This window comes from Phoca vitulina, unplaced genomic scaffold (assembly GCF_004348235.1).
Source record: "Phoca vitulina isolate PV1807 unplaced genomic scaffold, GSC_HSeal_1.0 scaffold70, whole genome shotgun sequence".
Lineage (NCBI taxonomy): Eukaryota > Metazoa > Chordata > Mammalia > Carnivora > Phocidae > Phoca > Phoca vitulina.
In genome coordinates this window covers 6,926,052-6,952,350 of record NW_022589773.1, presented here as the reverse complement: position 1 = coordinate 6,952,350, position 26,299 = coordinate 6,926,052, and the positions used below count along the sequence as shown (strand labels likewise).

The 26,299-nt window shown below is 39.8% G+C and overlaps 1 protein-coding gene across 1 annotated transcript; it reads left to right on the top strand.

Moving 5' to 3' along the window:
• Positions 1-535: 535 nt before the first annotated feature.
• Positions 536-24,477, top strand: ZNF367 (zinc finger protein 367). The gene is made up of 5 exons (XM_032392909.1): positions 536-1,291; positions 14,977-15,127; positions 17,659-17,778; positions 19,160-19,298; positions 21,946-24,477. Exons 1-5 carry the CDS (start codon positions 881-883, stop codon positions 22,166-22,168), a joined length of 1,044 nt encoding a protein of 347 aa, XP_032248800.1. The 5' UTR covers positions 536-880; the 3' UTR covers positions 22,169-24,477.
• The last annotated feature ends 1,822 nt before the right edge of the window (positions 24,478-26,299 follow it).

Here is a 26,299-nt window from a genome sequence, read left to right as displayed (position 1 = left end):
GGGGCGGGCGGCGGGGGCCCAAGCCCTTTAAACTCCCGGCGCGCGGGAACCGCGGCCCAACAGCCACAGGCGGGCGGGGCTGACGGGCGGCGCTGGCAGGCGCGCGCCCCCGCCGGCCAACGACAGCCCCCGGCCTCGCCCCCTCGCCGACGCCCCTCCAATCAGTAACTCTCTCGCCTCCCGCCCCTGCCCGCGCCCCCGACACTGACAACCCGCGCAGAAGGACGGCGGGGGCGGGGCTCCTGGCGGGTGTGTCTGGGCGAGTGCCGTTGTCGCGCGCTCCCCCGGAGTTTCGAACGCAGTTGGCCCTCGAGGCAGAAAAAAAAAAATAAGAACGGCGACCAATGGCGTGGCAGAAAGGACCCGCGCGCAGGCTCGGCTCCGCCTCACTCGGCTGGAAAGAAGTCCAGGCCCGACCATTGGCTCGCGCGACCTGTCACTCGCCGCTGCGGCCAGCGGGCAGGGGCCTCGCGGTGATTGGTTCCGCCCAGGCGCGAAATGTAACGCGGGAAAAGCCGGAGCAGTGACCCAGGCGGCAGGTTGTTATTTTCGGGGGCTCGGCGCGGCACGTCCTGCTTTCCTGTCACCGAAAGGCAGGCCGGCCGCAGCTTCCCGCCGCTGCAGCCTGCGTTGGGGAGTACAAAGAGGGGAGGGCGGGCCTGACCCAGGGCTGGGGGTCTGGCGCTGGCCGCGGAGTGCCGGCCGAGCCGCTCCGTTCCTTCGCTGGCCGCCGCGCAAGAAGATTCCGGGAAACGTCCGCCAGCCATGAGCCGGCGGGACTGAGCGCCGGCGACTCGGGAGCAGCGCGGGCGAGCGGAGCGAAGGGCCAAACCGGGGCTCAGGGAGTGCGGCTGCCGGAGCTGCGGATCGGGGCCGGGCGATGATCCGGGGCATGGAGGCGCCGATGGCGGACAACCCGCCGCAGCCGCCGCCCGTCATCTTCTGCCACGACTCCCCAAAGCGGGTGCTGGTGTCGGTCATCAGGACGACCCCGATCAAGCCCACGTGCGGCGGCGGTGGGGAGCCGGAGCCGCCGCCGCCGCTCATCCCCACCAGCCCCGGCTTCAGCGACTTCATGGTGTATCCGTGGCGCTGGGGCGAGAACGCGCACAACGTGACGCTCAGCCCCGGGGCCGCGGGGGGCGCCGCCTCGGCCGCCTTGCCCGCCGCCGCCGCCGCCGAGCACCCGGGGCTGCGAGGCCGGGGCGCGCCCCCGCCCGTCGCCTCCGCCGCCGCCTCGGGAGGTGAGGACGAGGAGGAAGCGAGCAGCCCGGACAGCGGCCACCTCAAGGTGAGCGCCGCGGGCGAGCAGGAGGGGCGCGGGGCAGCCAGGGCCCGTTAACGGCGCTGCCCGGGAGCCGGCAGCGCCCGCGGACGCGGCGGGTGGGGCGGGGCCGAGTTTAAAACGTGAGGTCGCTCCGGCCGCGGCGGGGGCGGGGGCGGGTGACAGGACGCTGACGTCACTGCCGCGCGCCAAAATCGCGTCCCCGCAGGGGGGAGGCGGGGCGGCGGTCACGTGACACTAGCGGAGGGGAGGTGGCTGGCCGCAGGCGACTCCGCAGCAGGTGCAGTGAGCGGCCGCTCAGTCTGGGTCGCGGAGGAGGCAGGTCAGCCGCGTACGGACACTGCTGACCTCTGAGTCCTGTCTGGCCGGAGAGGGATTGGAGGAGCTGCGGGCCTTCAGCTGTGTCTGGGTGCAGGAAGGGAGGGGTTTGCGTAGATTCTGCTCCATCAGTGCAGATACCACGGCCCTACTAAAGGTGCCCTGCAGAGATGGCCGAAGAGCGAGAAGAGACTTAGGGGAATCTTAGAAGTTGGGCCTTCTCTGCCTCTCATTCATCCAGCGTACTACTTTGCTAGTTGCTGAGAGCACACAGTGGACTGGGACGCTGTTGTCGTTAACCTCGAATTGCTCTCACTCTCCGACTGTTTAGAGCTGGGCAAGATGTGACTGCTTGGTTCTGGTTCAAGTCTACACTTTACGGATCAGGCGACTAAGCCGTAGAGGGGTTGGTGAAGGGACCTCCCCAAGGTCACCCAGCTAGGTAGTGGGAGAGCTGGGACTATGGTCGAGTTTTTGTAGTTCCTGATCCTGAAGCACGTATTCAGAGTGCCTCTCTGCTGACATACAGTTTTCTCTATAGACTGTAAGCTCCTAGAGGGCAGGCATCATTTATCTCTGGAAGACTGTTCAACTTTAATACCGCACATTCTAAATGCTGAATAAAAGTGCTTGGTAAATATTTGTGTAATGAATGAATTGTGCTAATATGAGATTAATATTCAGGTTCTCTTTGTTAAATGGTTATGTCAGATAAGCAGTTGACTAAAGGTAAAACAAGTATATCAGTGGATAAGTGCCTATATTGGTAATACTGTATCTATAAATTGAAACACGTTTACATGCAGTAGCAAAGATGTTGAAACTCCATGTGTTTTGAGCCCTGAGGAAATTGATATACACTTTGTTACTAGTGGCATTATTATTAACTACTGTATATATATTATAACTACAAAGTTATAAAACTGCTTTGACACCCTTTCAACTCTTGAAGGGGCACTTCAGTAAAAATTTGAAACAGTAGAAATTTGAAAAGACAAGCAGTGGAAATATAACAGTGGTGAGTGAGTTTGTGAAGGAAACACTGTTGCTGTCACTAGGTAGCAAGATGGTTTAGTAGTCTAGATATTTTCCTGTGTTAACATATTTAGCCTTTAAAAAAATTAGGTTTTATAGTTAAGAACCATAAAGGCATACATGCACAAGTAATTGTGGAAGATTTTACATTTACTATTTTGTTAATAATAATTTAACCTAATTTTGGGTTATCCAAGAAGATTAATATAATAGATAAATGAAATTTATAGGTATGTTCTTTTTGGTCTAAAAGAGACTTGTCTTCACAAACCTTGCATAAAAGTTGCTCACACACTGCATGGGTTTGAATTTTAATTCTGTTGTCTACCTCTTTTCAGAGGTAAAATATACTAGAAATTATGAAGAACATGAAAAAGCGAAAAGGCTGTTTTATATTTCATTTTTTTCTCCTCACAGTCATATTTCAAAATTACTAGATGAATTGATTTTAACTTGTCCTTTAGTTAATGAAGAAATCCAACTACAGCTCCAAAAATTCATTCATTTAGCTTTGCCATCTTAAGGGGAAAGGTCTGGAATATACTTTTATTTAAGGATGTTAACTAGTTTCATTTGTGATCAGTACACTCTAGACTAAAGATAGAGGGTTCCATCCCCCTTTACTTTGTTTTATTTCTCTAAAGTACTTGTAGTTCTTTATCTCTACATGCATCGTGGGTGAATTGTGCTGACTGAATCTGTTTACTTTATGGAAAGATGGGAGACCAGTAACATGTTTCCCCCTAGCCCTTTCTCTCAGTATACAGGTTAGAGGCAATAACAGCTGTGAGTTTAAGGACAACATTTGTGTTTGTTTATTGTCTATTTGTTGCCACTGCTCCCAGGGGAGATGTTAACATCTGAGACCCTCACATCAAGTGTCAGCTCTTACTTGCTCCCTTGTTTGTTCCTATCCTACGCTGCCTCCCCTGCCTGTGGGGAGAGCAGGCGTTATCTACCAATTTATTTTGGCCCCTCATCACAAGATTGCTTAGCACTGTTGGGGTATAATTATATATTAGCACTATCTTCTCTTCGTTTGTAGAATTCCAGGAGGGGACGGAAGGGAACAGGACTAATTTCTCTCTGCTATAGGTTATTTCCAAGCCTCTGCACCTTGTACCCTCTACTCAGACTATGTTTGTGAGGTTACTTCTTCACCGTGGGACCTGTGTGGTTCGGCTTCTCTGTGCATAGCCTCAAATACCATTCACTTTTCAGGACTTGCCAGCTGCCTATCCCACCCACCCTTTCTGTCACCTGAACACTGCACATAGTCTTACAAATAGCAGATTAGTACATATAATTTTGATCAGCACCATGTTAAACATGTTAATATAGTAGCCACCATTTATTGCCTGGCATAGCAAACTACTGGGCTCTGTGTTGAGTGTTTTGAATCCTTTAATTAATTTATCTTGTTTACCCGATGAACAAGGAGGAATTAGAGAAAAGAGTCCCCAAGATTAAGTTTAGTTAACATCATATGGTAAATGGCAGAACTGATTGGAACCTTCCAGAGCCCTTGTTCTTAATCCCTACATGATATTGCTCCTCTATATATCATGTGTGAATTGACTTTAGGGGTTTATTATTTTTATAGTACCAAGCTGATGAAAGCAGATTTATGAAATACACACTATTTACACCTATATGTATCTCAACTGAAATGCTTTATGAGGATACACAAAATACAGCAGACAAATGCAAATTAAGACTCAGAAAGTTGTGCAGATAGGTCAAGGTGGGGGATAGAATGAGGAAGCAGATATGAAAGCCAAAAGATATTTGGATTTAAACCTGAATTTGAGGGGCGCCTGGGTGGCTCAGTCGTTAAGCGTCTGCCTTCGGCTCAGGTTATGATCCCAGAGTCCTGGGATCAAGCCCCACATCGGGCTTCCTGCTCCGGGGGAAGCCTGTTTCTCCCTCTCCCACTCCCCCTGCTTGTGTTCCCTCTCTTGCTGTGTCTCTCTCTGTCAAAAAATAAATAAAATCTTAAAAAAAAAAAACACACCTGAATTTGAAAAGGGAAATATGATCAATTACATTTTTTTTTTCATTTTCTTGTCAAGGTACATATGCCTTCCTCTGAGACCTATTTTTCTTTTCCTTCTAGGTTGTGTTTAAGCACTTTATTTAAATTTTACTTTGTATAAAAATGTGTCAAGGACTTTTAGTTTTTTTGGTCATCACATGAATACCCAGTTTGAATATAACTTTTTCTAAAATCTTGGTAAATGTACATTATTCAAAGTGGCTTAAGAAATAACCCAAATTTTATTAAATAACTTTTTAAAGATAGTTATTGACGTTGAAAACGCAAAACGTTTATCATGTATGATTTCAGAAAACACTTTGAAAATCACTAATCTACCTTCCAGTGGTACTAAAATTCTGTCTGAAAAATTAAATTTACCAAAGTATGCAAATATTTTTGGCAGTGTAATCATTTTGCTTCTTTCTGGTAGCTTATTTCGCAGTAGTTGCCACATAATAAATAGAATGTGTTGCATTTTTTTTTAAAGATTTTATTTATTTGTCAGAGAGAGAGAGAGCACAAGCAGGGGGAGCGGCAGGCAGAGGGAGAAGCAGGCTCCCTGCTGAGCAAGAAGTCCATGTGGGACTCGATCCCAGGACCCTGGGATCATGACCTGAGCCGAAGGCAGATGCTTAACCAGCTGAGCCACCCAGGCATCCCTGTGTTGCATTTCTTGTTCGCTTTACTTTCTCTTGTGAACCATCAAGCAGTCCTGACAAGATTAGTCTGTCAGACTACAGGTATACTTGATTGCTGATGAGTTAGTTAACACTCTGTTATTGTCAAAATTTACCTAGAAACATGGCTTTATTGCTAAGGCCAAAATGAAAAGAACCTTCTTTAAGTAACACAGCTTATTGTTGTATGTATGGTTAAAAGATGCTCTTTATTCACTTGTTTAGGGCATCAGTTGATTACTTGCCTTACTTAATTTTCTCAGTTGAAATGATACACTCAGTGAAGCCTTACCTGTATATGGCTAGGCTGTTGTATTATATTGTATTTTTTTAGCTCTCTATTTCTCATTTGGAAAATGCACTGGGAAGCAGTCAAATTGTTAACTTTTAAAATACTCAACCCCCCATTAAACATGCTTGAAAATAGTTTTTTTTTTTTACTAGAAACACAAAATAGTAATGGATAACCTAAAAATTTTGATACTAACTAATCAGTTATTTCAAAGTATAATAGAAGCAACAGTATGTTTTTATGTATTTAAAAATACTGGGAGGGGCACCTGGGTGGCTCATTTGGTTTAGCGTCAGACTCTGGGTTTCAGCTCAGGTCATGATCTCAGGGTCATGAGATCAAGCCCCAAGTTGGCTCCACGCTCAGCGAGGAGTCTGCTTAGGATTCTTTCCCTCTTCCTCTCCTGGCTCTCTCTCTCTCTAATAAAATAAATAAAATCTTTAAAAAATACTGGGAAAAGATCCTTTCATGGCATAGGAGTTGTACCATTAAGGTTTTTTTTTTTTAATTAAAGTATAATTAACATACAGTGTTATTAGTTTCAGGTGTACACTATAATGATTCAACAACTGTATACATTTCTCAGTGCTCATCAAGATAAGTGTAATCTTAATCCCTTTTATCTATTTCACCCATCCTACCTACCTCCCCTCTGGCAACGACCAGTTCATTCTCTGTATTTAAGAATCTGTTTCTTTGTCTCTTTTTTTTTCTTTGTTATGTTTCATAAATTTCACATATGAGTGAAATCATACGGTATTTGTCTTTCTCTGATTTACTTAATTTAACGTTATGCCCTCTGGGTCCATCCATGTTGTTGCAGATGGCAAGATTTCATTCTTTTTAATGGCCGAGTAATGTTCCATTGTGTGTGTGTGTGTGTCTGTGTGTCTATGTGTCTGTGTGTGTGTGTAAGACATCTTTATCCATTCATCTCGACAGACACTTGATTTGCTTCCGTATCTTGGCTATTGTAAATAATTCTGCAATATACATAGGTGCATATATCTTTTTGAATTAGTGTTTTTGTTTTCTTTGGTTAAATATCTAATGGAATTCTTGGATCAGATGGTAATTCTATTTTTATTTTTTTGAGGAGCTTCTGTACTATTTTCCACAGTAGCTGCACCAATTTGCATTCCCACTAATAGTGTTCCTTTTTTTCTTCATCCGTGGCAACACTTGGTATTTCTTGTCTGTTTTGATTTTAGCCATTCTGACAAGGGTAAAATGATATCTCACTGTGTTTTTAATTTGTATTTTCCTGATGAATAGTGATGTTGAGCATCTTTTCATTTGTCTGTTGGCCATTTGTATGTCTTTGGAAAAATGTCTAAACAGGTCCTCTGCCCATTTCTAAACAGATTGTTTTTTTGGGTATTGAGCTGTATTAAGTTCCTTATATATTTTGGATAGTAACCCCTTATTAGATATATCATATGCAGATATCTTTTCCCATTCAGTAGGTTACCTTTTGGTTTTGTTGATGGTTTCCTTCATTGTGCAAAAGCTTTTTATTTTGGTGTAGTCCCAATAGTTTAATTTTTCTTTTGCTTCCCTTGCCTTAAGAGACATATCTAGAAAAATGTTTCTATAACTACTGTCAAAGAAATTACTGCCTATGTTTTCTTCTTAAGAATTTTCTAGTGTCACGTCTCACATATAGGTCATTAATACATTTTGAGTTTATTTTTGTGTATGCTGTAAGGAAGTGGTCCAGTTTCATTTTTCTTTTGCATTTGCATTTTTATGTATTTAAAAAATATTAGGAAAAGATCCTTTCATGGCAGAGGAGTTATATCACTAAGGTTTTTAATTAACCTGATTTCATGTTTCATTTCTTAACAGGATCACCTGCTATTTTTATGAATCTTAGATGATTTACTTATTTATTTTGCATTTTACATTTTTAAAACAAGATTTAAAAGAATTATCATATAAACATAACCAGCAACAATCCAATTATTGTGGCTCAATAAATGATGGAAATGAATTCTCGAATTTTACTCCTGGTTAGATCTTTCTTTGCTGACTCTGGGTTAACAGTTTTAGCAAGCAAGACTAGAGCTAAATGTAACTAGTGAGAATCAAAGCCAAGAAGTAAAGGTGAAGGTGAAAGTATTTGAAAACAGCCAGTAATTGCTACAAGTAGATTTGCTAATTTGGACTTAAACATAAGTAAGTCAAGGTCCAGGGCCTTGCCAATTCCTAGCTTAATTATAAATGGAAACTCCTTTTTTTTTTTTTTTTTTTTTTTTTTTTTACAATTTTATTTATTTGAGAGAGAGAGAGAGCATGAGTGGGGTGAAGGGCAGAGGGAGAAGCAGACTCCTTGCTGAGCAGGGAGCCCGGTGCGGGGCTTGATGCTGCAACTCCAGGATCATGACCTGAGCCCAAGGCAGACACTTAACCAACTGAGCCACCCAGGCACCCCATAAATGGAAACTTCTTAAAGAGTTATATAATGTTGAGGAAAGACATCAATTATGTATCTCTTTTGGCAATTTCAATATCAACAAAGAATTGATGAGATTTTTATCCTGTCAACAAATACTTATTAACAAAGTGGGTGGGGCGCCTGGGTGGCTCAGTCGGTTAAGCGTCTGCCTTTGGCTCAGGTCATGATCTCGGAGTCCTGGGATCGAGCCCCACATTGGGCTCCTTGCTTGGTGGGGAGCCTGCTTCTCCCTCTCCCTCTGCCCCTCCCCCTGCTTGTGCTCACTCTCTCTCTTTCTCTGTGTCAAATAAATAAATAAAATCTTTAAAAACAACAACAAAAAACCCCAAAAAGACAAAGTGCCTTAGTCAGTTAGTTTAAACTAAAGCATGCTGTAGAATACAAACTTAAAAATCCCAATCTCAGCCTAATCATGGCTCATGTTATATGTCTTGGGTGGGTTGACTGCAGGTATGTGCCTTGTCCTATTTATTCGGGGACCCAGAAGGAACATCCCCTGCCTGGGACATTTGGGTCTCAAGGCAGAGAGAAAAGAGAGATGACAAGGAACCATGTGATGGCTTTTAAGGCTTTTGCTTATATACATATAATTTCCACTCACATTTTATTGGCCAAAGGAAGTCATGTGGTCAAGTTCACCTCATTGGTACCCACACAGAGTGAGACGGGCAGTAATATTTTTACAGTGTTATTATGTGCTGTAGTGCCGTCCCACGTTGCTTTTTTTTTCCTTTTGGTGGCAAAAAATGTAACAATTTACCATCTTAATAATTTTTTGGTGTTAACTATATGCACATTGTTGTGTAACAGATCTCAGGATCTTATTAATCTTGCAAAATTGAAACTCTATACCCATTGAACTCCCCTTTCCTCTCTCCCCACAGTCCCTAGCAACTACCATTCTATTTTCTGTTTCTAAGAGTTTGATTAATTTAGATACCTTATATAAGTGGAATCATATGGAATTTGTTTGTGGTGTGTGTGTGTGTATGTATTTTTTTGTAATGGCTTATTTCACTTAGCATGGTGTTTTTAAGGTTCATCATGTTATAGCACCTGGCAGGATTCTTTTTTTAAGGCTGAATAATTTTCCATTGTATTGTATATGCTACCTTTTCTTCATCCATCTGCCAATGTACATTTAGATTGCTTCCATCTGTTGACTGTTATGGAAATAGATTTTAATATCTAAGAATTTTTTAAACATGACTTATCCTACTAGATAACTCATCCATGTTGGGATTGGGCTTTTCTTTCAAAGTGAAAATTGACTGAATGGATTTTTTCCTGGAGCTTATTGTTATCCATCAAGGTTTTGGCCTGATGTGTGTAAGCATTTGGAAGACTTTAGGTTTTTTATATTGCAGGCAGTAAAAGCATCTTCATTTTGGATGTAGTTGTACATAATCCTTTTATCATTTTTCATGTAACTTGTATGTGTAAAATTTAACCTAACCTGGAAAATGAGAAAGACTTTTTTTCAAGTGAATGTTTATTTTAGATTAGTTCTAGATGTATGGAAAAGTTAAGATAGTACAGGGTGTTCCCATAAATCATATATCCAGTTTTCACATTGCTAACATGTTATATTAGCATGGAATATGTGTTACAATTAATGAACCAAATTGATACATTGCTTATTGACTCACATCCATAGTATATTCAGATTCCTTAGTTTTTAAGCAGAATTGAGGTGAAATTCACATAACATAAAATTAACCATTTTAAGGTGTAATTAAGTGACATTTAGTAATTCACAATGTTGTGCAACTCCCACCTACATATCAGGTTTCAAAACATTTTCATTACCTCCAAAGAAAGCCCTGTACTCATTAAGTAGTTACTCCCTATTCCCCACCACATGCAGTCTCTGGAAACCAATCTGTTTTCTGTCTCTATGCACTTAACTATCCTGGATATTTCATTACATGGAATCATACAATATGTGGCCTTCTGTGTCTGGCTTCTTTCACTTAGCATACTGTTTTTGAGGTTCATCTACCCTGTAGCATGTATCATTTCTATTGCTGATTAACATCCATTGGCTATGTGTATATATATATATATGACATTATACCACACTTCAAATTATTTTTTCCATAGTGGCTGAACCAATTTACATTCTCATTAGCAATTTTTGAGGGCTCCAATTTCTCTACTTTTTTGCCAAAAACTACTTTTATTTCCTATTTCTTTGTTTGAGTATAATCTAGTTGGTGTGAAGTAGTATCTTATTGTCCTTCTTTTAAAAATTAAATTTTTTTGTCAAGCTTTATTGAGATATAATTGACCTCATTGATTTTGATTTGCATTTCTCTAATGATTTTGGGCATCCTTTCATGAGCTTGCTGCCCATTTGCCTAACACTGTTGGAGAAATTCCTATTTAAGATCTTTACCCATTTTTTAAAAAGAGATTTATTTATTTATTTTAGAGGAGGGGAGGGCAGAGGGAGAAAATCTCAAGCAGCTCCCTGCTGAGCACGGAGCCCGACATGGGGCTTACTCCCACCACCCTGAGATCAAGAGTCCAATGCTTAATTGACTGAGCCACCCAGGCACCCTGGTTTTTACCCATTTTTAAGTTGGGTTTTTTGTCTTTTGTTGAATTTTAAGAGTTCTTAAAATATCCTGGATACTAGACCCTTATCAGATATATAATTTGCAAAGATTAATTTCCTGTTCTGTAAGGTTGTCTTTTCACTTTCTGGAGAATGTCCTTTGACATGCAAGTATTTTGTAACTTTAAGGCCAGCTTATTTATTCTTTTGATGCTTATGTTTTGTTTTTTTGTTTTGTTTTTTTAGAGATTTTATTTATTTATTTGACAGAAAGAGACACAGCAAGAGAGGGAACACAAGCAGGGGGAGTGGGAGAGGGAGAAGCAGGCTTCCCGTGGAGCAAGGAGCCTGATGTGGGGCTCGATCCCAGGACCCTGGGATCATGACCTGAGCCGAAGGTTGGAAGGTAGACGCTTAACCAACTGAGCCACCCAGGCACCCCAGTGCTTTTTTTCTTTTTTTTTTTTGATGCTTATGTTTTTGATGTCCAAGCTCATGAACATTTATCCCTGTTTTCTTTGAAGAGTTTTAGAGTTTTAGCTCTTAGATTTTGGTTCATGATGCACTTTGAGTTAATTTTTTTTTTAAAGATTTATTTATTTTAGAGAGTACGCGTGAGTGGGGAGAGGGGCAAAAGGAGAGACTCCTCAAGCAGGAGATCATGACCTGAGCCGAAACCAAGAGTTGAATGCTCAACTGACCGAGCCATCCAGGAGCCCCTCCATCCTTTCTCTTTTAACCTATTTGTGTTTTTGTATTTAAAGAAGTCTGTTGTAGGCAGCATATAGTTGGATCATTTTTTAAAAATCAATTTTGCTAATTTCTATCTTTTAATAGGCAAATTTAATCTATTTACATTTAAAGTGACTACTGTTGGGGTGCCTGGGTGGCTCAGTCTTTAAGTGTCTGCCTTCAGCTCAGGTCATGATCCCAGAGTCCTGGGATCGAGCCCTGCATCAGGCTCCCTGTTCTGCGGGAAGCCTGCTTTTCCCTCTCCCACTCCCCCTGCTTGAGTTCCCTCTCTCACTGTGTCTCTCTCTGTCAAATAAATAAATAAAATCTTTAAAAAAATAAATAAAATAAAGTGACTACTGTTAAGGAAGAACTTACTTTTGGTATTTTGTTATTTGTTTTCTATATGTCTTATACCTGTTTGGTTTCTCAATTCCTCTCTTACTGCCTTCTTTGTGTTTATTTTGTTTTATTTTTTGTAGTATACTATTTTCATTCTTGTTTCTTTTTTTGATTTTTAGGTTTTTTTTTTTTTTTTTAAGTGATCACCCTGGGAATTTCAATTAATCTCTTAGACTTAAAACAATCTATTTTTAATTAGGACCACCTTAACTACAATAGTGTACAAAAACTCTGCTCCTATGCAGCTCTATCTGTCCCTCTTTGTTATAGTCACAAATTACATCTTCTTAATATTATGTTCCCATTAACATGGATTTATAATTTTTTAAATACATGTGACATTTGTCTTTTCTTAAAAAGTTTGTTTGTTTGTTTATTTATGTAATCTCTACCCCCAACATGGAGCTTGAACTCACGACCCTGAGATCATGAGTTGCATGCTCCTCTGATTGAGCCAGCCAGGTGCACCTGGCATTTATTTGTCTTTTAAATTATATAGGAGAAAAAGAGGAGTTATGAGCCAAAAATATAAGACTTTTGGCATTTGTATTTACTTATGTAATTACCTTTATCAGTGTTCTTTATTTCTTTGTATGGCTTTTCTGTCTAGTGCCCTTTCGTTTCTGCCTGAAGAACTCCCTTTCCATTTATTGTATGGCAGGTCTACTAGCCATGAACTCTCTCAGCTTATGTTTATCTGGGAATGTCTTAATTTATTCTTCATTTTTGAAGGATAATTTTGTTGGATGTAAGATTACTGGTTGACTTTTTTTTCGTTTCAGCACTTTAATCATGTCATCCTACTATTTTCTATAGTTTCTCCTGAGAAATCAGCTGTTAATCTTATTGAGGACTCCTTGTGCCTGATGAATTGCTTCTCCTGTTTTCGAGATTCTCTGCCTTTTGTCTTTTGACATTTTGACCTAATGTGTCTCAGTGGGTATCTTTCTTTGTGTTTATTCTTCTTGAAGTTCATTGAGCTTCTTGGATGTTTAGACTTACATCTTACCAAATTTGGGAAGTTTTCATCCATTATTTCTTCAAATATTCTTTCGCCCATTTTTCTTTTGCCTTCTGGGTTTCCAATTATGTGTATTTTGGTATGCTTGATGCTGTGGTCTGAGTGTATACCCCAAAATTTGTGTGATAAAATCCTGACCCTCAAAGATGATGGTGTTAGGAGTTAGAGCCTTTGGGAGGTGCTTATGTCATGAGGGTGGAGTCCTCTTGAAGGGGATTAGAGCCTTTATGAAAAAAGCTCCAGAGAGCTCCAATGTGAACACACAGCTAGAGGGTGCCAGCCAGGGCCCTCACCTGACCACACTGGTGCCTTGATCTTGGGCTTCCTAGCCTCCAGAACTGTGAGAAAAACATTTCTGTTGCTTCTAGGTTACCCAGTCTGTGGTATTTTGTTATAGTAGCCCAAATGGACTAAGATACTTGATGTCCTACAGGTGTCTTAGGCTCTGTCCATTCTTTTCTCTTTTGGTTCCTCAGACTGGATATTTTCAATTGACCTGTCTTCAAATTTGTTGATTCTTCCTGACAGTCAAATCTGCCATTCAAATTCTCTAGTGAATTTTTTCATTTCGTTTATTGTAATTTTTAGCTCCAGAATCTCTATTTGGTTTCTTTTTATAATTTTTTTTAAGATTTATTTATTTATTTTAGAGAGATTGGAAGCGAGCAGGGGAAGGGGCAGAGGGAAAGAATCTCAAGCAGACTCCCTGCCGAGTGCAGAGCCTGATGTGGGGCTTGATCTCAAGACCAGGAGATCATGACCTGAGGCAAAATCAAGAGTTGGATGCTCAACCGAGTCACCCAAGCGCCCCTTTTAATTTGTTTCTTTATTGTTATTTTCTGTTTATTGAAAGTGTTCTCCTATTTTTCCTTTTGTCCTTTGTCCATGGTTTCCATTACCTCTCTCAGCATACTTGAGACTGTTTATTTAAAGTCTTTGTCTAGTAAGACCAGTGTCTACTTCCTCATGGTCTGTTTCTATTAATTTCTCCTGTGTATGGACCATACTTTTGTTTCTTTACATATTTAGTAACATTTTGTTGAAAATGGGATGTTTTGAATATTGTAATGTTGTGACTCTGGAAATCAGATTCTTCTCCTTCCTCAGAGTTTTTGTTGTGTGCTGCGGGTTGTAGTTATTTGTTTTGTGAATTTTCTAAACTATTTTTGTAAACTCTATTCTTTGTTGTATTTGTTCTCTAAATTTCTGTTTCATTAGCTTGTAGTCAGCTTAACATTGCTAGAGATTTTCTTGAATGCCCGGAGCCAGAAATTGAAAGGGCAGAAACTCCTGACTGCTGAAATGGCTCTGTGTTGTAGCTCTCCTTTAATGCTTAGACTCATTACAACTCTGCCTTAGCCTTCATTTCCTGCTTTTGCCTAGCAGAGGATCAGTCAGAGGTGAAAGCTTAGGGTCTTATCAGGTCTGTTCTGAGCATGCTTCCTGCCCTGGCTAAGTGTGTGGCTTTCTAAATTTTTATCTTTAGGATATCAGGGCACTTTTCAATGCGCTAATTTCCCAAAGAAACTCTCTCTCCAGCTTTTCCTCCCAGGCTTTTGATGTGTTCTTTTGTCTCAATTGAAATCTTTTGCCCCAGGGAACAGTAACTTACTCTTGGCCTTACAGAGTTTTTGAGTAATGCCCTCTGTTTAACTGCTTTTTGCCCTAAGAGAGTTCTAAGTTAGGTAAAACAAAGACAAACACTTTGTGTCAGTTCTTCAAGTAGCCCTCAGACAGGTCAAGACAGACAAACACAAGTCTTTTAGAATCAGGTCTGCTTTGCTGTCTCTGTAGCCAGGGACTAAGTTCCCATATTGAGAATGAAGGCTCTTTAAGACTACTGTGGGCCACAGGGAGAGGCAAGGGCAAGCCGTAAAAATGCTGCAAAGCTTTCCTACTGTTTCAAGTTGCCTGTTTCTTGGTTCAGTGTTGACTGAGTTGCTGTAAATCTCTAACTATTTTCTGGAGTTGTAATAAAGGTGATTTAGACAGTTTGCTCAATTTTTCAGTGATCTGTGGTGGGATGGGCCTTTGGAACTACCTACTCTACCATGTTCACTGATGTCACTCAAGAATTTAAAAAATGATTTATTATGATATTTTACTTTAATGAGTGGGTCCAAGAAATTACATTAATGTTTATACAAATTGTTAATAGGATGGAATCCGACGTGGTAGACCCAGAGCAGATACTGTCCGGGATCTAATAAACGAAGGAGAGCATTCATCCAGCAGAATCCGTTGTAACATCTGTAATAGGGTGTTTCCACGGGAGAAATCGCTCCAGGCTCACAAAAGGACTCATACAGGTAAGTTGAGTAGAAGTAATATTTAAAGCCGATTTGATGTTTGGGCCCGTAAATTAATATTTTAGTTGCTTTATATTTCCTTATTGTGAAGTTTTTTCAAACAGGCATTGTATAGTCCATTTCTTTTTTGTAGGAAGGAATGGTTTTCTCAACATTGGTACCATGTGACTTCTAAAGGTATCATGGTAATTAATCTAGTTGTCATAGGAATGTTATTGCTAAATTTAGTTCTATCATTCTGCCTACCTGAATTTTACTTGATATGCCCTTCAGTTGTCTGTATAATTGTTAAAACTGATTTGTAGGCCAAATACTAACACACTATGTGTCAAGTGTTTTAGCAGAATTTCTAGAATCCTTAGTGTGCCATCCGAATGTTTGACCTAGCTATCTAATCTGAGGTGAAGTATAATTTTTCAGAATTAAATGTACTGTAGGTAGCTATCCCAGGACTATCATATCTCTCTTTGTGTGGAGAAACTATACTTATATTTTAAATACCATAGAGAGAGCAAAGAAATAACAGAGGGGCCCTTGTTCTTTCCATAGAGAAAGTTGGCCCCAGAAGAAGGAGCCTTTTGGTTCTAATAATGGTATTTAATAATTTACAGATGAGGAAACTGAGGCACCAAAAAAGCAATGACCACTGCCTTACAACCTCCCACACCCTTGAGTCTAGGGTGATGCCGGCCAATACAGTAGCACATGTGGCTCTTGAGCACTTGAAATTTGGCTAGTCTAATTGAGATGGGCAACATGTGTAAAACATGCTTAGTATGAAAAAGAGTAAACAATGTCCTTAATGACTTTGATATTGATTACATATTGAAATTATAATATTTTAGATATATTGGGGTAAATAAAATATATTATCAAAATTAATTTCACCTGTTTCTTTTTGTTTTTGTAATGTGGTTACTAGAAGTGGTTCACATTATATTTCCATTGGGCAGTACTGGTCTAGAGTTTGGGCTTTTAAGCCTTAGTTGCCTATTGTTTTTCACTGTGTTTATGGTCACCACCCAGTTTTTGTTTTTGTTTTTGAAAAGATACATTTTAGTAATATGCTAGAATATAGTTTTCTTAGCTAAATCCCTGAAAAAGGGTAAAGTTTTAATTTTGAATCATTATAAACTAAGGTGGCCAAGAGGTTTTGACTTTAGGTACCATTCAGTAAAACCATTACTAAATGAAATATCTGGTTTTGGGAATTTTCAGATTTTTTTCGATCTAATTAGTCTGAAATACCCCCAAATAACTGGTTCACAGGCCATAAAGTATGTGTTGCCACTGTAGATAAGGTTCAGGACTCTTTGGCATAATGAGAAGATTCCCGAGTCTCAGGCCTGATCTATCACCAGTCTACCATGTGTCACCCCAATACTTTCAGGCCTTGGCCTGCTATGCTGTATGCCAGAGAACTGAGCCCAAGATCTGCATGGTATGGCTGAGCCCCAGTATGTAAATGCTTTGTCAGAAACTTTTCTCTTACTATTTTAAATACACCCCCCATGTCCTGTTTTATTGTGTTTAACTATCACAGTCATTTACTACATTTCTAAATAATGAGAAACTAGGGAGGATTTGTTATTGTCCTTTGAGTCATATAGGAAGGACCTGTGCATAGTTGTTGATCAAAGAATGATTTTTCAAAAAATAGTAAGTTTAATTATAGTTGAACAATATTTTCAAGCACTTTCTGAAGCCTAGCACTGTGTTGTATGTATGAATTGCAATGGAGTACAAAGTATTACACATCTTTGTATCAGGAGAGCACCAGGATACATAAATAACAGTGGATACTGAGTTCGTGAAGGGATACATAGTTCAATTACTTGGAGGTAGCAGGGAGGTAGGAGGAATTTCGCTGAGAACCTACAGCACTGGGAAGATCTGAATGGGCAGAGAAGATTGGATTTCCAAGTAGAATGAGATGAGGACCAGCCTTATGGAATGAATCTCAGGAGTGAAGTAAAGATAAAGCCCGCCCTCTAACCCAGTAGCTACAGTACAGATATTAGGGGACCAATGAAAGCAGATCATTTTCACTTGTTCAAGGGGTGTCGTAGGGTTTGAAGTGATTTAGGGGGTAGTTCATATGACAAAAGCAAGTGTTCCATGTCATTCACTCCAGAAGTGCTGTGCAGGGAATAGAGAGGGCAGCGAGGGTTCCTTCTGGGTGGGAGGGTCTGCCAGTCTAACCGGGCAAAGTACAGTGGGAAAGCAGGAGTGGGAGAGCTAGTGCTTTGGATAATGGGGAGAAAAATGACCGGATAAGCCGAAGATAACTTTAAGGCTTTCAAGCCGGGAACCTAAAAGCTCAAGGCCCAAGGACATTATTCTGGTGCCTCCCAGTGGAGAGCTGCTCAGGAGCATAGAAGTGATGCTGTTAGCACCAGCACTTCAGGTTTGAGAGGCCGTGACATGTTTGATTGTTCGGAGTCACAACTTATATAGAGGTTGATTCTCTCTGTCCCTTCTTCTTCTCACCTTATTGTCTCAGAAATAATACATAATATTTGTCTACTTAGGCGAGAGACCCTATCTGTGTGACTATCCAGACTGTGGAAAAGCCTTTGTTCAAAGTGGACAGCTCAAAACACATCAGCGCCTTCACACCGGAGAGAAACCTTTTGTTTGTTCAGAAAATGGTATGGTGTTAGGACTTAAGTTTATGTAAGAACTGGCTGTGAGTTAAAAGTTAAAATATCTTTTACTTGAGGTTTTTTAGGAGAAGAGCTTTTGATGTAAATTTTATAAAACATCCTAAGCTCTCTAAATTGTGATCCATGCTCATTTTCTGGGAAATGATTGATTTTTAAATAAAATATTCTTTTTTAGATGAAAATCTTCAGGGGCAGTTAAAAACAGTATATTCAGGGGGCACCTGGCTGGCTCAGTTGGCAGAGCATGTGACTCTTGATCTTGGGGTTGGGAGTTTGAGCCCCATGATGGGCAGAGAGATTACTTAGAAAAATAATAATATATTCAGTTAGAGGTGGTAGAAAGATTTATAAAAGTAAATACAGCCTTTACGGTAGGCTTTTAGTTTGGTTTTAAACTTTTTAACTATTAAATTGAAGGAAACACTTCATTTCTAAATTTTCAATAAAGGGGGAGATTTTCCATTTTACTGCCACTGTTAGTAATTTCTTATCACTTTTCTTAAGTGATTTTCTAAATCTCCTATCAGAATTTCTTGAGATGTATTTCTTATGCACATTTTTACATAGTTATAGCTGAAATTCAATATAGGTTTGTGCTGTTGCTCTGTGGTTCTCTTGATTGTTGTCAGTTGTTACAAATGTCTACGCTCTTTTCTCCAGAAACCAATATTACACTGTATGTTAACCAACTAAAATTTAAATTAAAAAAAAAAAAAACCAAAACGAATGTTTACACACCTTTTTTTTTTTTAAGATTTTATTTATTTATTTGACAGAGAGAGACACAGCGAGAGAGGGAACACAAGCAGGGGGAGTGGGAGAGGGAGAAGCAGGCTTCCCGCAGAGCAGAAAGCCTGATGTGGGGCTCGATCCCAGGACCCTGGGATCATGACCTGAGCTGAAGGCAGACGCTTAACAACTGAGCCACCCAGGCGCCCCTGTTTACACACTTTCATTTGCTTAAGCATATGTACAATGATTGCCTCATGTTGGATATTGAATATTTGTTTTTAAAATTTGTTCGTTGCCAACAAAGCTGAAGGGCATGGCTTCCTCTCCTCCGTAAAGCTTTGTTCATCTTATGGGATGTTTCCTTACAATCGATTCCAAGAATGGAATTCTTAGGTCAGAGGTTTTGACCATTTTTGCTAATAAATCACTTTCTGGTGGGGTTGATGCCTTTATGTTGCCATGACTAAGAGGTGAAGGATCTGCTTCCCCTTAGGGTGGTTTTTTCCCTTCTCCAAGTTATAGAATGCTAAATCCCATGGTCTTAATTTGCTTTTCTTGGATACCAGGGAAACAACATTTTCCATGTCTGCTGGATGTCCAGATTCTGATAAGTGTTTCCCTCTATGTTTTGAAGGCTGCCTAAGCAGATTCACCCATGCAAACCGCCACTGTCCGAAGCACCCTTATGCCAGGCTGAAACGAGAGGAGCCCACAGACGCCCTCAGTAAGCACCAGGCTGTGGACAACCAGGCTGCCGCCGAGTGGTTGGCAAAGTAAGGTTCTCCCTGCACTCCACTGCAGAATTTCGCCCAGCACATGGGTTGATGTTGGGAGCTTCAACAGTTCTCTCATTTTAAATAAGTTGCTTTTATACACATTTTATAAAATAACTTGAAATGGTGCTTTATTTCCTTAAGCCACAGAATTGTTAGGAGTGGCACGAGGATCTGGTGTGTGATAGAAAACAAATACATGATATTAATTAGTCTGAGTGCCCAGCCCACAATTTATTTTAAAAGCAAGAATTTTCCTCATTTTCTAAGAATGTTTTATATGTTTTTGTATTCCACAGTGCAGCCTCTCTTCATTTTCTTTGTATTAGATATGTGCTGATTATTACTGGGATACAGGCTAGAGGTTCTTCTAAAGTAAAGTTCTACAAAGCACCCAGTTTAATTTTTTTTTTTAATGGCAACAAGGGGGCCAGTATAAAAAAATTTCTCTAAAGGTATCCTGATTTAAGGAGTCATTTGTTGTGTACAAACTAGCATCAGCTCTTCGGGACCCTCCCTACTTCTTCGGATTCCTCTGCACTTAGGATCAAGTCTGGAATCCAATCCCTCTGCCATAGCTCTGCCTCCCTCTGGCAACGCAGCTGTGTCCAGCTACCTGGGCCTCCTATTTGTCAGCACCACTCTCAGTGGGGCTCCCAGGTCTCTGCTCCCTGCTCCCTCTGCCCGGAGTGCTGCTTTCCTCTTCATTTAGCCACTCTGCTCTTTCTTCATTTCTTACCGGGGTCGAACATCGCTTCAGCAAGTCCTTCCCTAACCTGCTCACTAACCCCCAGAACAAACAAGGTTAGACCAACTTAATAGATGCTTTTACAACACACTGTGTTTTCTCTTTCAAAACCTTCATCACACACATATTTATTTGTTCAGTGTCTATCCTCCCTGCTGGACCGGAAGCTCCACCTGGGGAAGCATTATGTTTGTCTTGTTTACTGCATCACTTCCTCCCTCCTTCTTCCTCCTGCCTGGCCTCCGCCACCCCATTAACTCTAATTTTGTCCAAGTCAGAAACTTCTTGGTCATTTTGCCTTCATCCTCCCTTTCTCCCATCTGCTCAGGGACGGACTGGTGGATTCTACTCAGTGTAAAGTCTAAACCCTTTGTTATGGCATTCAAAGTCCTTGATTGCCTGGTCCCAGCTGACCTTGCTAAGCTTCTTTGCTGTTCTCTGTTCCTAGTTGTCCTTGAAGTCATACTGAACTATTTGCATGTCTTTTTTTATACCTTTGAGTATTGACCAAATTTTTCCAGTTTGAGATGTCTGGATTTCCTGAAATCTAGTAGTTGTATTATTTTTGTGTGTGTAATTTTAAAAACAGCTTTACTGAGGTACAATTGACACACGATAGATTCTATACATTTAAAGTGTACAATTTGATATATTTTGACATATGTGTACACCTGTGAAACCATCATCACAATCAAGATGGTAAACATATCCATCACTTCCAAAAGTTTCCCCATGCTTCTTTGTAATTCATCACTCCTGCCCTTCCCTGCTTTCTTGCTCCTCAGACAACAGTGATCTGCTTCCTGTTACTGTAAACTAGTTTGCACTTTCTAGATTTTTATACAAATGGAGTCATACAGTATGTACTTCTGTTGTCTGGCTTCTTTTACTCAATGTAATTATTTTGTAATTCAACCATGTTGTTGACTGTATCAATGGTTTATTCTTTTTTTTTTTCCAGTTTAGTTTAGTTTTTTTTTTTTTTTTACTTGAAGTATAGTTGGCACACAATGTTACATTAGTTTCAGGTATACAACATAGTGATTTGCCAAGTCTGTACATTATGTTTGCTCACCTCAAGTGTAGCTACCATCTGTCACCTTACAACCCTAGGTTGATTCCTTCTTACAGTGCAATCCGTTGTATGGATACACCTCAGCTTATTTATTCACTCACCTGTGGCTGGGCATTTGAGTTGTTTTTGCCTATTATAAATAAAGCTATGGTGTTAATATACAGGTCTTTGTATGGGACATTTTTGTATGGAGTGCTACTGTTCTTCAAATATGCCTTCCTTCAGTTACCTAAGGGTGGAACATTTTTTCTAGGGAATTATCAGTTGGCTATGTAATAGAATAATGGTGGTGCCTCTTAAATTTTTGAATAAGCTCTGTGTGTTACAGATACTACTCTGTCATATTTTGTGCGTTTCAAGTTTCTCATAGTTAGCTCTGTCAGAAGTCACCATCCCTCTGTGAATAGGATAAATAGGTTTCTAATGATTATTCTACTTTTTTAAAGTTTTTTTCTTTATTGAGGTGTAATTGACATGTAACGTTTGTTCTACTATTGTGTATTTTACTGTAGTCCACTTCATATATGATCTTAAAGGCAGCGGTCGTTTATTGGCGAAAACCCTTGACTAGAGAATGGAGTAGAAGACCCAGAACTGCCAATTTTTGATTTTTGGGAATCTGAGCAAGTCCCTCAATTTCTTGACCTTGAACTTTTTCCTCTGTAATGGGAAATATATGTAATGTATGTGAAATTACTTTATAGCTTTATAAACTAAAACACAGAAAAAATAATACTGTGGTAAAGAACCTGTTCTCAAAAGGAAAATCAAACATTTGAAAAGGTCGTGTATACCTACAGCTAACGTGCATGCGTTTCCTATAGGTATTGGGAAACGAGAGAGCAGCGTGCCCCCACCTTGAAAGGAAAGCTCGTTCAGAAGGCCGATCAGGAGCAGCAGGACCCTCTGGAATACCCTCAGTCTGACGAGGAGGACGATGAGAAGCGCGGGGCCCAGCGCCGGCTGCAGGAGCAGCGGGAGCGTCTGCACGGAGCCCTTGCTCTCATAGAGCTCGCCAACCTGACCGGAGCGCCGCTCCGCCAGTAGCCTGGACACCGGCTCTTCCACTGTACAGAAGTACTGCCCAGCGTACTTAAAAAGTAGATCCGTGGGCATAAGCTAAGCACCTTATTTGCTTATCCTAGGCTGCTATTCTGTAGAAATTTATGAAGAATGTCATTGCCCCATAATATGGGGTGAGAGAGAATTGCACTTTTTTTATATGGTAATGGATTTGTTGTAAAGTTTAAAATATTTTGTAAATATGGGACTTCTAGTACAGGGTAGAAAAAGACATATTGTGGGAAGCTAGATTTTGCAAGTTTAATGCATTCATTGGAAGCAGTTCTCACAGGAAGCACTTTCTGAATAAGACACTTGTATGAAAAAACAGAATGGTACATGTAGCCAAAGAACGTTGAAATAGATTATTTATAAGATCATTTTTAACAATGTATGTTAGTATGTTTAACAATGCTGTAAACACTGAAGCAAGCCAGAAAGTATAAGATATGTGTGTAAGATATGTATTTTTAAACTGCAAAATAGTGTGCCTATTGAGAAGTGGAAAACTGACCATTTTGGAAGATGTTCTAAGTTATGGACTTTGGAAGAGAAGAGATTTTTGAGGATCTTGGTAAGATGCACCGTAGTTGAGAATTTTCAGAATTGGAGTAATATCAGTCTTATTCTATCTTTCTGAGGCTTTACAACTCACTATGATATTTACGTTTGAAAAGCACTTGGCATCCCTATTATGTTAACTTGGGAACTTTTGCACATTGCATATTTCTCATTTGCTGAAATTGAGTGATTAATCTTGCAAAGTCTAGGTAACTTGGTAATTGGTTTTGTGTGTTTTTTTTTTTTTTTAATATTATGGGCCCTGTAATGAGATTTGGCACTTGGATTTTTATTAATAAAAGGGACATCTACAGGGTGGTTTTGTAGTGAACTGTTTTAGATCTTTTGTTAGCAAACACTAAATTTTAATTGTACTGCTTGTTTAGAATTATTAGCAGATGGAAGCCTCATATTTATATTTTCAGTGCATAAAGCCACCTTCTTGCTTTACTTCAGAATAACATGCCAAGCTATTTTGTGTTCACTAAATTTAGTTATCAGTTAAACACTGCAGAAAATATTAGTTACTCAAATAAGTAGGTTTCTGGAATAGTTTCAACTGCAAGTGTGTTAACTTGTGTGGTGGTTTTAAGCCATTTTTCCAAATAGATGAAGTTTTTAAATACCACTTTATGTACTGAAGCATGAACAGAAAAATCAAGACCTGAGCAGTTCACCTCCTTTATGTGTAGGCATAAACCTCCATCATTTAAGCTTTTGTTTAAGCAGAAACTTAATTTGATAGATTGCTTAATTGGAGTAAACCTCAGAGTAATAGAGGGAAATAATGGGCTCTTCAGTGCCTTTTTTTTTTCTTTTTGAAGTAGTAGCCTACGGACGTAGTTTAAACATTATCTAAAATGTAGGCTTCTTTATCCAAAAATTCCAGCGTGTTGCAGTTCACAGGTAGTTTAAAATGCGTAGCCATGGGGAAGGGGTGGTATGTAAATGTCTTGGAAAGAAGCAAAAGTGTGAAAGATGATAGTAACAAATAATGTGTATGAATGAGGACATACTTTAAAAATGTAATTCCTCTGTACAGTAAATTACAAATCTTGAGGGATTCTTTTTTGTAATAAGAGAATTTATATTTGTAATGGTCTAAGAATTTTGTTTGTAATCTGGTATATAGAATTTTAACTTGCAGCACTTAAAAGCACAGTAAGAGAGACTGTAGCATCAGAATTTTCATGGTTTAGGTTTCAGCATTTTCTCTAGAATTTTTCCTCTCAAATATAACTTAAATGAACTATGAAAAGCAACACTCATCAGTCTTGGGAAATTTAAAATTTGATGAACTTACCTAAAGAAGGAAGGGCAGTAAAATTGTATTAAAAAATACAAATACTTCCCAATTCATGGATAATAAAACTTAAGGCCTTCAAAAGTAAGGGTTTTTGTTTCTTTTTCTGGTCAGCCTTTGTCAACTATAATAGTTATATTCACAAACATTTTTTATTTGTATAATTGGAAGTTTAAGAAATTATTACAATTACTATAGAAATATTTAAAATGTTCTTTTTTGATATAAGCTATATACTTGGACAAAATACATTGGCATCTAAAATTTGAGGTGTGTTAAGACTGCTTTTTGTTTTAAAAATGTGGTTTACATTCAAATTTTTGAAGTGTTTTATGCTTCATATGGCTCAGTTGTAGTTTGGCAGAGATAACAGCATAAGAATAAAGATGCTGTAATTTTAAAAGATGCTTTGAATAAAAATTTATTTTAATTTACAGTTTACAGTACATGTTCATTCTTTTTTTTTTTTTTTTAAGATTTTATTTATTTGAGAGAGACCACGAGGACAAGCAGAGGGGGAGGGAGAAGCAGACTCCCCCCTGAGCAGGGAGTCCAACGTGGGGCTCGATCCCAGGACCCTGGGATCATGACCTGAGCTGAAGGCAGATGCTCAACTGACTGAGCCACCCAAGCGCCCTTACATGTTCATTCTTGAACCCTTTTATACTTTGTTTTCCTATCAACAATATGATAACCGTAATATAAAAAAATTGAAAAGGTAGAAATGTCACCTAGAGCCCTACATCCTCCCATATTGTTATTTGGTGCGTTTTATATTTCATTTCCAGTGTCTCCTCAGGCATCTGTTTAGCATGGTAGAAACCATAGTGTGAATTGCTTTTTCTTACTTTAAAATTATGGCCTTTTGGATTGTACATATTAATTTAACTTCCTCCTCTGGTTCATTGTTACAGTGTTAAAAATACACTGGTGTGGATAAGTATTGCCAGCTCTGTTCCAGGCCTCACGGTAAGGGTGATCAGGAACTGGGATTTTATTTCACTTATATTCAGGATGTGTTGAATGTGGTCATCTCCCTGAGAAGCCACTCAGGGCCTGTTTACTTTTTAAAGAGTCAAGCAAGTTGGTTTAATTTTTGTCATTAGTTATTTATCTTTAGTCATATACTTGCAATAGGCAAGGTTCAGCCTGTCTAGGCTTTGAGCAAAAGAATTTCACATGCAGCTCTTCAGTGTGAGTTGTAATTTAAACAGTTAGGATGAGATTTTGACAGCCACTTCAGATCCTGGAAGTATGTATGTTGTAGAAGCAAATTAAATGCAAATATGATTAAGGCTGTTATTAAAAGTGAGTTTACTGTTTTGCAGCCAAAACTTATTTGGAGGCTCACTGGAAACTAAATTGATCTTTTTAAAGGAAATTATCCAAAATGACTTCAAGTTCAGAGTTTTTGGTTCAACTGGAATATGACTTCATTTTCTATTTCATTTCATTTATTTATTTATTTTTAAGTAGGCTTCATGCTGGGCAGGGCTTGAACTGAAGACTCTTGAGATCAAGACCCGAGCTGAGATCAAGAATCAGCTGCTTAACCTACTGAGCCACCCAGGCACCCCATTTTCTTTCTTTCTTTCCTTTTTCTTTTTTTTTTTTTTTAAGATTTTGTTTATTTGACAGAGAGAGACACAGCGAGACAGGGAACACAAGCAGGGAGAGTGGGAGGGGGAGAAGCAGGCTTCCCGCGGAGCGGGGAACCCGATATGGGGCTTGATCCCAGGACCCTGGGATCATGACCTGAGCTGAAGGCAGACGCTCAACGACTGAGCCACCCAGGCGCCCCATTTTCTATTTTTAAAATGGTCTTAACGTGTGTTTGCTTTTTTATTTTGGGTAATGTGGACTCTTACTTTCTGGCTTTTTTAGAGCTAGTTATTTGTTAAAAGTTCTGCTTTAGTTCTTACCAGTGTTGAAAATTACTGGTTGTTCAGTGCCTACAACAGAAAAACAATTGTATGGCATCAATAGTTAGGCTCAAACATTTCTTTCATTTGAAATCTTCAGCTTTTCTAAAAAGCTAAAATTTCAGATTTTTAAAGTTAATTATTGAGAAAGAAAATAGGGGACACTTACTTGAAAAAAAAAATGCTACATCAGGTAGAGTGTGGTCAGAGTAGGCAGTTCTGGGAGGCTCTCCTTCACAACAAACACTGAAGGTAGTTGCTCTTCGCTTAGAAAAACAATGGGCCCTGGGCGCCTGGGTGGCTCAGTTGGTTAAGCGACTGCCTTCGGCT